At 41.8% G+C, this 12,175-nt stretch overlaps 1 protein-coding gene across 5 annotated transcripts in view; it reads right to left on the bottom strand.

The window, feature by feature from the left end:
• The window catches only part of axdnd1 (axonemal dynein light chain domain containing 1), a 176,176-nt gene that overhangs the window by 43,906 nt on the left and 120,095 nt on the right, over positions 1-12,175 (bottom strand). For all 5 annotated transcript variants that reach the window (XR_011961097.1, XR_011961098.1, XM_072573680.1 and 2 more), the window contains exons 20-22: positions 7,043-7,233; positions 4,261-4,357; positions 3,592-3,735 (exon numbers count right to left, since the gene is read on the bottom strand). Coding sequence is in view for 3 of the 5 variants with exons in the window: in XM_072573680.1 (XP_072429781.1) it covers positions 3,592-3,735; positions 4,261-4,357; positions 7,043-7,233 (432 nt within the window). In the remaining 2 variants the exon portion in view is untranslated. The remainder of the gene's footprint in view (positions 1-3,591; positions 3,736-4,260; positions 4,358-7,042; positions 7,234-12,175) is intronic.

Genomic DNA, 12,175 nt, shown 5'->3' with positions numbered 1-12,175 from the left:
AGCTTTGAGGTAAACGAGGAAGCCAACTATGTAACCTAATTTGCGCTATAACAAAAAACCCTGAACAGTGGTACTGTAAATATGTGAAAAACTTCTTAATTATTCAATCTAATCATATTACATCATGGCCTGACTGTGGACAGTAAAAGGCACTGATAAGCAATGAAAGATAGCTCTGGAAAAACCCAGTAATCTTTTTCTGTTTAGTTTGCTGTCTTAAGAGTCGGCCATGTTTCAATGTAGGAGGAGAAAGTGAGGACTGCAGATGCTGGAGATCAGAACTGAAAGTGTGTTGCTGGAAAAGCGCAACAGGTCAGGCAGCATCCAAGGAGCAGGAGAATCGATGTTTCGGGCATGAGCCCTTCTTCAGGAATGAGGAAAGTGTGCCCCAGAGTGTCCGGATGTCCCAGAGAACACCTCTGGGACACCGGACCAACCAACCCAACCACCCCGTGGCTCAACACTTCAACTCCCCCTCCCACTCCACCAAGGACATGCAGGTCCTTGGACTCCTCCATCTCCAGATCATAGCAACACGACGGTTGGAGGAAGAACGCCTCATCTTCCGCCTAGGAACCCTCCAACCACAAGGGATGAACTCAGATTTCTCCAGTTTCCTCATTTCCCCTCCCCCCACCTTGTCTCAGTCAAATCCCTCGAACTCAGCACCGCCTTCCTAACCTGCAATCTTCTTCCTGATCTCTCCGCCCCCACCCCCACTCCGGCCTATCACCCTCACCTTGACCTCCTTCCACCTATAGCATTTCCAACGCCTCTCCCCCAAGTCCCTCCTCCCTAGCTTTTATCTTAGCCTGCTGGAAACACTTTCCTCATTCCTGAAGAAGGGCTCATGCCCGAAACGTTGATTCTCCTGCTCCTTGGATGCTGCCTGACCTGCTGTGCTTTTCCAGCAACACATTTTCAGCTCATGTTTCAATGTAGTCAAACAGCGCTTTATTTTGTATTTTCAAACCAAAGTGCAAAACATGCAGCATCTCCAAGGCCTTTGGAGCTTTAGCCATGGGAACAGGAGTGTGTGCAGGTGGGTTTTTATTAGACATTCAGGATGAGAATCTGCCTTTACCTCCATTTTGATACATTTTGTTCACTTTTCCTCAAAAATGTAGAAGTCATCAGGTGGTTTTGTTAGACCCATACTAAAGACAGTTGTCATGTAATGTTGGAGCACTCACATTATTTCAATTTCACATAACCTATTTCTTGCGGCCTGATTTTTCATCACATTTCATCAATTTGCATCACATTTTTCATTTTACCATTGTTGTGTGAGTTGTTAGTGTCTGTGCTCCTCGGATGTTGCCTGACCTGCTGTGCTTTTCCAGCACCACTCTAATCTAGACTCTGATCTCCAGCATCTGTAGTCCTCACTTTCACTTCATAACAGATAGCTCCTCTTCTCAAACTCCACAACTCCATACACTCACTCATGCAACAGCCAATTCCCCACTGGTCATTAACTCAGCAGCCTCTTTTTGATGGATGGCCACACATAGCCATTCAGCAGGAACATTCCCTCTCAGCTGCGTGGCTACTCCAAGGTACCATCCACACCTATCTGCATGCTAATGTATTGACATCCACATGCAAAGGTCAGAGCCACACCTCATTGGTCCACAAAGTGGAAAGAAAACTCTTGCTCAACAGATTCTCTTCTGAAAGTCTTCACTTGACTTTCTTTATCACAAGGTGCCATTCTTCCCAACATTCATCCCATTCACTCATTCTTCCTACCTCTCAACCACTCCTTCCCCACCACTTCCCCCAGTCATTTGCTTCACAACCTGACCTTTCCAAGCCTAATACCAATACCAAGCTGGCCTGTTCTCACCAGGCCCTGTCAGTGTCATTGAAAATCAACACCAACTCACAATCACTAGCCAAGATTCAGGCCCACTGCTCCCCCACCCCACCACATTGTCTGCGGAACCTAAAGATTTAATGAGCAGCCAAGCAGTGAACAGGGGTGACTTGATTACGATCCCTAAACTAGCGCTACAGCCTTTCACTGCAACAAGATTCGATCCTCGAACAGGCTCTGCGTGTAGGCCCTGGGACTGTAATGTGAGGCCAAGGCAGATAGGCCAGGCAGCAAGAGTAAATTGGAGGCAGGAAGGGTGTGGGGGCAGGGTTCCAGATGGTGGTGATCAGTCTCCACTGTGCAATGAAAGTGACGTGGTCTAACTTTGCAAACAGTCTCCATCTACTACACAAAGAATTCTGGTGGGTAGCAACAGGTCCTTATGTGGCCAATCATTGTCTTTATTGGACCCCAGGTGAATGGGACTCCCAATACTTGTATACAATTGTAGTGGGGGCTGGTGCGTAAATGCTTAGAATGATGCCAAAGGTATTGCATCCACTTTTACACATTTACCCATTGCCAACCTGTCCCCAGGGGAGCATAAAATTCAGTCAAGTTAAAGTTTTGGGTCTATGGCTTTTCAACAGCACTGAGAAAAGGTAGGAATGTAAAATTACATTTGTACCCAGTACTGTGGCTGAGAGATAGATTGCAACAAGTTTTTCCAAAAGTATTTTCTAGTCCCATGATTTCTACAAACAAGAAATTCAAGAACAGTACCATTTGATAGATTCCCTTGAACTGACGTATCATCCTGACCTGGATAAATGCTGCTATTCTTTGTATTGCTCCAGGGACAATATCTTGGATTTCCCTGGCTGAAACTATCATGGACAAACAATCAGTTCAACGACTAAAGCAGTTCAACAAGAAATTTCATTGCTATTACCATCTTCTCATAGATACTCAGAATGGGCAATACACTGCACCAGGGACTCGGGTTCAATGCCACCCTCATATGACTGAGTGGAGTTTGCACATTCTCCCCATTTCTGTGTGGGTTTCCTTCAGTGCTATGGTTTCTTCCCACAGTCCAAAGATGTGCAGATTAGGTGGATTAACCATGCTAAATTACCCATGGTGCCCAGGGATGGTGGATTGGCCATGGGAAATGCAGGGTGTTGGGGTAGGGGGATGGGTTTTGATGGAATGCTGTTCAGACAGCCAGTGTGGACTCCATGGAAAAAAATGGGAACTGGGAGCAGAGTTGAAGCAGTTCACACATAGCCACATAGTGAAGCAGTTGGCAGCATTAAAAACATAAAAGACTAGATTGTGTAATAAGTAAACTGTAAATCCTTATAAGGTACCTCCTGTAAATTGTCACTGTACCAAATGGCAACAGTAGGATACTCATTTTATACAGAAATTTAATGACCTTAACATTTTCAGGATGTCAGGCCTTTTTGCTGTAAACATGAAATAACAGTGTAAAATTGGGTAGCATAAAAGCAGAAAGACATTGAAATGAAGAAAATCTGGGAGTTCCCCTTTAGAAATATGCATTTGTTGAACTTGAACAATTTCAAGTTTAGCCCAGCTGAAGCATTTGTTCCCACCAATATTATATACTTGCTGCAGTCAATATCTAACTTTTAATTATGAATAAGAGTCAGTAAATTCAGTGACAGAAGCTAGTACCTTCACAAAGGGAAGTGGAGAGAAAGCATGTTTAATGTCAAAGAATTATCCATCATAGTTATCCTTACCCGCAAGCAAGCAGCGCATAGGTCACGTGTCAGGTTGATTTGTGACTGTATATCATCTTGTCTGGATGACAACAAATGGACTGGTTGTTGCTTAATTTCAGAAAGCAGCAACTCACAGATGTTTATCCACTCAGTACTTTCCACCTAGTGATTCCAGACAAAGAATTCATAGTGGTTATGTAGCAAATACAACTTAACAATCGGATCTTCAACTGATAATTAATGGATTTTCTTTAGAGAAAGAAAACGTGGTCTGAGTGTCTAAAATACTTGAAAAATATTGCAGATACCATAAAATGATCCCATACAGTGCCACTATGTATTTGACAATTATTGTTGTCATCCACTTGATTAGATTAGATTACTTACAGTGTGGAAACAGGCCCTTTGGCTCAACAAGTCCACACCGACCCTCCGAAGAGCAACCCAACCAGAGCCATTCCCCCTTCACCTAACACTACGGGCAATTTAGCATGGTCAATTCACCTAACCTGCACATTTTTGGACTGTGGGAGGAAACTGGAGCACCCGGAGGAAACCCATGCAGACACCGGGAGAATGTGCAGACAGTTCCCTGAGGCAGGAACTGAACCCAGGTCTTTGGCGCTGTGAGGCAGCAGTGCTAACCACTGAGCCACTGTGCCACACTTCTACAATAAGGATGGTTACCTTGAGCTTTTCAAGTTCCTTCAGTTCGTTGTCAGGATCTTCAAGGTGCTTTGCTGACCGTTGCTTAACTAATTCCTCAACTATATCTCTGCACCAACTGTAAAAATAAATACAAAGAAAATTATTGGATAACAATTTACACATCAAATTGTTCAAGACTATAGAATTTATTTTTCATTCATTCATTCATGGGATATACGTGTAAGCAGCAATACCAACATTTGTTGACTTTCCTTAATTGCTCTGCAAAGAGGGGAGTGATGGTCAAGTGTTTTAGAAAGGAAGTTCTGGGATCTTGCCAGGCAAACAGTGAAGAAACAGAGATATTGCTCCAAGTCAGGATTCTGAGTAGTTTGGAGGGAAACTAGAAGATGGTAGTGTTTCCACACATCTTCTGTACTCCTTCCTTTAAGTCAGGTTTGTCCAATAGACAGCCCATAGGCGACAATGGGGACCTATTTGGTCTGCCAATCGTTACTTCAAAATATAGATAAGTGTAACTAGAAGATTTTGAAAGGAGCTGCTACTCTAATCAAAGGCCACTTCATTCTCACATTTCCTTCTGATATAGATTTACTAGTGAACCTCAGAAACACATGATACATTAGATAGATTACTTACAGTGTGGAAACAGGCCCTTCAGCCCAACAAGTCCAACCCATTCCCCTACATTTACCCCTTCACCTAACACTACAGGAAATTTAGCATGGCCAATTCACCTAACCTGCATATTTTTGGACTGTGGGAGGAAACCGGAGCACCTGGAGGAAACCCACACAGGCACGGGGAAAAACTCCACACAGACAGTTGCCTGAGGTGGGAATTGAACCCGGGTCTCTGGCGCTGTGAGGGAGCAGTACTAACGACTGTTCCACCGTGCCATCCATATGGAGGAGAAAACAGTCTGTAATTGGAAGGGCGGTGAGCAGTATAACGTGAATGATCAAACTTAGCCCAAGGCCTGGAACTAAAATGGTGAGTCTGTCTGCAGAATGAGGACTTGGAAGGTTACAAGGAGTCACAAGTTTGATATGAGTGGAATAACAACAGGGTTACTGTGGCTGGGGACTGAGAGCAGAGTGAGCTATTGTGAAGGGGGGGTTTGGGAGAGCGAGAGAGGATAAGCGTCATCTAAGGGGTCATGGTAATTGTTCATCTTCACATGTAGATGAAAAAAATTGGACTGGGTGTTGCTTAATTTCAGAAAGTGGGATTTCACAGACATTTAACCACTTGGTAGCTCCAGGCAAAGAATCTGTGTGGTGGCTGTCTGACAGTGATTTGGGGTGCTTTCAGTGGGTGTGGGGGAGGTAATGAGTGAGTGCAGATGCGACAGTGAGTGGAGGGATGGGTTAGTGAGTGAGGGAAGGGAGTGGAGGTGGCAATGAGTCATAGGAGGCAGTGAGTGGGGAGGGGGAGGAGACATGGAGTGATCGGGAAGGGAGTTATATGGAGGGAAGAGTGAATGGCTGAGGATTGAAAGATTATAGGAGGGTGAATGAGCGATGAGACTGAGTGGTGGGGATTGAATGAGTGAGTGAGCCTTTGATCTCTTTGATGTTATGCTTGTTTAAGTATTGCTATGGTGTTAAGAATAGTCACTTGCAAATCACATGTAGAATTTAGTTTTTTTGTCCATGTTTGGACCAAGGCTGCAAGATGTTGGAAGCAAATGGCGCTGGCAAAAACCAAACTGAGCATCGGTAAACAGTTCACTGTGACACAGGTGACTTGGGACAGCATGGTCAATGGTGCCTTTCATCACTTTACTGATGATCAAGAGTAGCCATGATGTGGAGGTGCCTGTGTTGGACTGGGTTTGACAAGGTAAAAAAAAATCACATGACACCAAGTTATAATCCAACATGGTTTCTTTAAAAATGTAAGCTTTCAGCTTTTTATAGCTGAAGAAGGAGCAGGGCTCTGAAAGCTTGTGTTTTCAAATAAACCCGTTGGTATTGTCTGGTATTATGTGATTTTTGACCTTGATCAAGTGTAGGAAATAGATGGGTAGAGAAGATTTAGCTTGATTCTTATGTAGACAACATAGTTGATTAATTTCCGCATTGTTAGGTAGATGAACCAGTGCTGTAGCTGTACTGCAACAACTTGACAAGGGACATGACCACTTTTGGAGGAACGAATTTGTGGTTTGGAAACTTGAAAATAATTTCTGATGAACAAATCGTAAATCAGAATACCAAGTTTTATAGTATCTGCACAAAGATACATACGAGTTGATGTATTGCAACTTGATGTTAGCCCTACTCCAGAGAGGGCATTATTCTATACTCTAGGCTGAAATTCCAATGTAGTACTGGAGTAATGCTGCATTGCCATAGGTGCATGTTTCAAACCCAGGACCTCTCTGGCCTCTCAGACAGATGTAAAATATTCCAACTGGTTATTTTAAGATGAACTAGTAACTCTAGTAGCCTGGTCAACATTGATTTCTCAATCAAAAGTTAAAATCTCATCCAATAATTTATTTCATCGATTTGCAGATCTTATTGTTTGTAAATTTGTCGATGTCCTCTAAAGTAAAACAGTAACTGAAATCCAAGAATATTTTAATAGCTAAGAATCTATTTGAGTCAATCTGAGGTCATGAAAGATGCTATTAAATACCTGTACTAATTCTTGCTTTTCAAAATATAATAGCAAGCATTGTCAAATATCTGTCTATACAGTAAAGTGAGTAAAGGTAGCTTGAAGAAATCTCTTATTATTTTTGAGTGCTTAAGGCCTTCAGCTAATTAACTCAGGATAAACTTTGACCTACTTGTACATCTGTGTTGATAAGATATTCAGCCGACTAGCTACCATCAGAGCTTTCTCCTCCAGTTTTGCGGGTGAATCCGGATAAGCGAGGTGTTTGAAGTATTTTTTTCTGATATTAGCAACTGGATCGTGCACCATTTGAAGCAATAGGTTTACCAACAGGTGACTCATTGCACTTTGAATGATGACAATCTGGATGGTAAAGAAATGGAATGTCATTAATATACTTTAAAATTAGCATTTTTTTCCAAATCATACACGTCACATTTTCCCATCATGCTTTATTCTAATATCTTTGTCACTATTGTTGTTCACACTTTGTAGATTTAAATCATAAGAAAAACACAGAAGAAATATAAACCTGAGCTCCTGTGCAGTCAGATCATATAATGTTTTCAAGCAAAGTAAGCAGGTTCATGCAATTCAATGTTGCAAGCATCAGAGGCTCCTGAATATCCATGCAATAAATTGTGGTCTGGATTTTGTGAGCAATGACATCAGTACTGATCTCAAATAAAATTGCCCATAAAGACATGGTGACGTCTGTGGCAGGAATTTCCCCTTTTCTGACAATAGCTTAAACCAAGTGAAGCTGATTGCCTGATGTGAAACAACAGTGATACCAGCAAGTAAGTAAGTAATCAATATGAAATTGTTATGTACAAGAAACCAGGAAATAAAAAATATTTAATCGTTCATTGTAAGTTTCATGAACTGATATAAAGTTATTTCTATATTTAGAATCTAAAATAAAAATAAGCAGACTTCCTTTAAGAATTTTTGAAAAATGTGCATTTTAATTATCATTGTGGAAAATGTTGACATTCCACAAAAATATTAGTTTTTCATGGGCAATAAGAGTGTTGAGCAGTAATTATGAGATTAATATATCAGTCAGAATGCTACATCTACCTCTTTCAACAAGGTGTAACTTCACGAAGGGCTTTTGACAGATTAAAAGTGTAGAAATCTAAGTTCTCATCAATGTTTAACTCTAAGGGTAGTTGCAGTCTGTGGAAATCTCTGCAACATATCCAAAGGAAGAGAATGAATCAATGGCAGCAACCACTTCATTTCTATGTTATTCTGTACATGTCTAAACTCTGGAAGCTGCTGCCTGATGACTGTAGCAATGACGGTAGATCTGGTTAATTGAATTTGACATACTCGATTATTGTAAATCTTTGGCTATGATAATTTATTGTGTATTGTATAGTAAAACAATACACCCCCTCGATCCTTTTGAGTAGCTCAGTCTTGTGAGAGCCCTCCATGAATATATTACCAGGCTATTTTCATGTGACTACCACCCATTTGCATTTAAAATAACACGGCAGGTAGTTGTGCCAACTTACCGCCGAATTTCTGTCCGTTCTATTTTTCAGACAGACTTCCATCCAGGCAGCTGGAGCTCCTGTGGGAGACAGGCAGGAGGCTTATTAATATATGCGAATTGGGATCAGATGACAAATTAAAGACCCCAGTGCATTGTCCTCTCCTGCCCATGCTACTGCTGCTTGGTGCTTCCACTCAACAGCCATATATTGTTATGGCAGTACATCAGGAGGAAGTCATTCTCATTGATAACTGTAAGGGATCTGCTCTCAGGGGCTACTGAATGGAAACAAATTATGGCAGGTTGTTTGTGACTCTGTGTTTCAAGAATATCTAAAACGAAATGTATTTGATTTTGTTATCAAGATAACTACTGCTCTATGTTGTTACACATTATAATTTCCAAATGTTAACCCCCCTTTGAAATGCTGCTGTAAGCCTTAACATTTGACTGCACTATCCGATTTCCCAGCCTCACAGGATTGAGCTTCCTGTTATGAGTGCTTTTCATGATTGTGGTTCATTGACCCCATCTCCATCAAATGGACCCAGGTTTCTTATCATTGCCCCAAACAGCCACTGCAGGTGGTTTCATGAGATGCATCCCAATTTTAAACTGGATGGTGTGGGGATGTGAAAAGGTTAGACAATCCTTCAATGGAGTTGCTCTGATTTACTATAGTTTTGCTGTGATATAATCAAAGAACCTTTTAGAAAGTACAACAGAAATAACATGACAGAAAAGCAGAAGAAATATAAACCTGAGCTCCTGTGCAGTCAGATCATCAAATGTTTTCAAGCAAAATAAGCAATTCAATGTTGTGAACATCAGAGGCTCCTGAATATCCATGCAAAAAATTGTGGTCTGCATTTTGTGAGCAATGACATCAGTACTGATCTCAAATAAAATTGCCCATAAAGACAGAAAATATCAATATTATCAGGGATAGCAATTTATGGTAACTTAAGTAGCGTTGTCACATAGAGAATAGAATCACAACATTTAATAACTCTAAGGAGGTCAACTGATCCATTCTACCTGTGCTAGCTCTCAGAGCTGTTCATTAAATTACACCTTGCCCTTTTCTTATCCTTTTATTAATTCTACTTTCAATATTTCACAACTTCCAGTTAAAATCTATGATGGATTTGTCTATCATTTCTATGTCATTGGAATCCATAGATAGCACAACATAAACAGCGGTGGCACGGTGACACAATGGTTAGCACTGCTGCCTCACCGCGCCAGAGACCTGGGTTCAATTCCCGCCTCAGACAACTATCTGTGTGGAGTTTGCACATTCTCTCCGTGTCTGCGTGGGTTTCCTCCGGGTGCTCCAGTTTCCTCTCACAGTCCAAAGACCTGTAGGTTAGGTGAATTGGCCATGCTAAATTGCCCGTAGTGTTAGGTGAAGGGGTAAATGTAGGGGAATGGGTTTGGGTGGGTTGCTCTTCGGAGGGTCGGTATGGACTTATTGGGCCGAAGGGCCTGTTTCTACACTGTAAGTAATCTAATCTAAAGGTCATTTAGCCAAACCAGTCTTGTTGGTCATTAATGTGAGCAGTGTTTGTAACACTGAAGTATACCAAGCATCCTTAACTCTTATTTCTTTTCTCTTCAACAACCAATCTAATCTTTCTTAAATGTGCACAGATCATACTAATCAATCATTCAATACTTTATACAACATACAGCATTTGCATGAAAAAAACTCTCAGGTTTTAAATACATTACCAGGAACATGGATTCTTGGTGATTACAGAAGTCAAACCACAAATGTTGTTGGGAATGTTAGCAATATATTCCACAAAATACACCTTTTCCAACCCCTGATCCCTGACAACATCCCCACAACCAGCAGCACCCAACTCAACACAATTCTAACACCACCTCACAAAACCAAACCAGGATGCAATGTCCCCTACTGCTGGTCTGAATGCTCAGGTCGGAACTAACCTCCTACCTGCCGGGCCAACACACACCCAACTTGTTGGATCTAACATCCCACAGAACATAATAACCCCTCTTCCGCTGACCTGACAACCCCTTCTCCTCCCTGGACCCAATAACCCACTCTCCCCATTGGCCCAGAGGACCCAACACACCTCTCTCTCTCCTAGAGGACCTGACAGGCCCTCTTCCAGTCGGGCACAATTGGTGAATTGCCCTGTTGAGCCCAGGACACCCCTCTCCCCCTCACACCAGACTGCCCACTCTCCCTGTCGGAGATCCCAGGCTAACCGAGTCTGGTGGCATAACCTCTTTTGGAGGTTTATTAGGAAAACTGCCCTCATTTCAATCCACCTAAACCTGTATATCCCTATGGGAGAATCAGGGAGCGAAGTTACCTCTCTGGCCTTTTCACTGTGATAATGATGCAAGAACCACACAGTGTGAGGGTATTCCTGGCATACAGCATCTGACTGGGTGCAACTGGGTTAATGTGGCCAGTTGCAAGAATGCCAGAGTTTCAACAGTGGCAAGCACCTCCACTTCTCTGTGATTCCATGAGAAGGTATTGTAAATTAATAAGGTGAAGAGCAAACAATTAGAGTCATAAAGTCATAGAGATGTACAACACCTAGAGATGGCCCAACTTGTCCATGCTGACCAGATATCCTAAATGAATCTAGTCCCATTTGCCAGCACTTGGCCTATATATCCCTCTCAACCCTTCCTATTCATATACCTATCCAGATGTTTTTTGAATGTTGTAATAATACCAACCTCCAGCATTTCCTTTGGCAGCTCATTTTATTCATACACCACCCAAGACTAATAGTTAATTGTTAACAGTTGACTCTTACTTTGTACATACCCACCCGGTTCCATTTATCTGCAGTAACCTTCCCCAACTACTCAAACAAGTAGAAGTGTAAACAGTAGCAGTGTAAATAGTACTTACGGGAGTAATTTGCTTTCAAAAAAATTCAGCAACACCTTCTGCAATCCTTAATTTTTATAATAGTCTTCAGCCCACAAACAAAATTATGGAAAAATGAAAGGATATGGTCTTTACACTGGCACTGACAATCTCAAACAACAGAGAATCTAAATATTGGACTTCAGTGTTCAATGGCATTACCACTGCTGAATCTTCCTCTATTAACATTTTGGGAAGAAATCATTGATCTGAAACTGAATGGAACCAGCTACTTAAATACAGCAGTTACAAAAGCAGATCAGAGGCTAAGATGTCCTGCAGCTAGTAACGAGACACCTAATTTCCCAGAGTCTGTCCACCATCGGCAAGGGACAGGTCAGGAGTCTGATGGAATACTCTTCAGTGTAAAGACCATATCCTTTCATTTTTCCGTAATTTTGTTTGTGGGCTGAAGACTATTATAAAAATTAAGGATTGCAGAAGGTGTTGCTGAATTTTTTGAAAGCAAATTACTCCCGTAAGTACTGTTTACACTGCTACTGTTTACACTTCTACTTGTTTGAGTAGTTGGGGAAGGTTACTGCAGATAAGTGGAACCGGGTGGATATGTACAAAGTAAGAGCTGGTTGAGTGCAGCTCCTAGAATACTGAAGAAATTCAACACCATCTAAGACAAAAAGGAGCCCATTTGACCAAAGTAACATTTGCCACATTCAATATTTACACCCTTCACCACTATGGCTCTGTAAGATTGCATTTATCAACCAAAGCTCCTTACACAGCATCATGACCTCTGATACCTCGAAGGACAAGGGCAGCAGATGAATGGGAACATCACCACGTGCAAGTTCCTTTACAATTTACACACCATCCTGACTTGGAATTATATCCTCATTCCTTAATTATGACTGAGT

The sequence above is a fragment of the Chiloscyllium punctatum genome, chromosome 7, assembly GCF_047496795.1.
Source record: "Chiloscyllium punctatum isolate Juve2018m chromosome 7, sChiPun1.3, whole genome shotgun sequence".
In the NCBI taxonomy this organism is placed as follows: Eukaryota; Metazoa; Chordata; class Chondrichthyes; order Orectolobiformes; family Hemiscylliidae; genus Chiloscyllium; species Chiloscyllium punctatum.
Note: the sequence above shows the minus strand (reverse complement) of the source record. Positions and strands in the feature narration are given on the sequence as shown.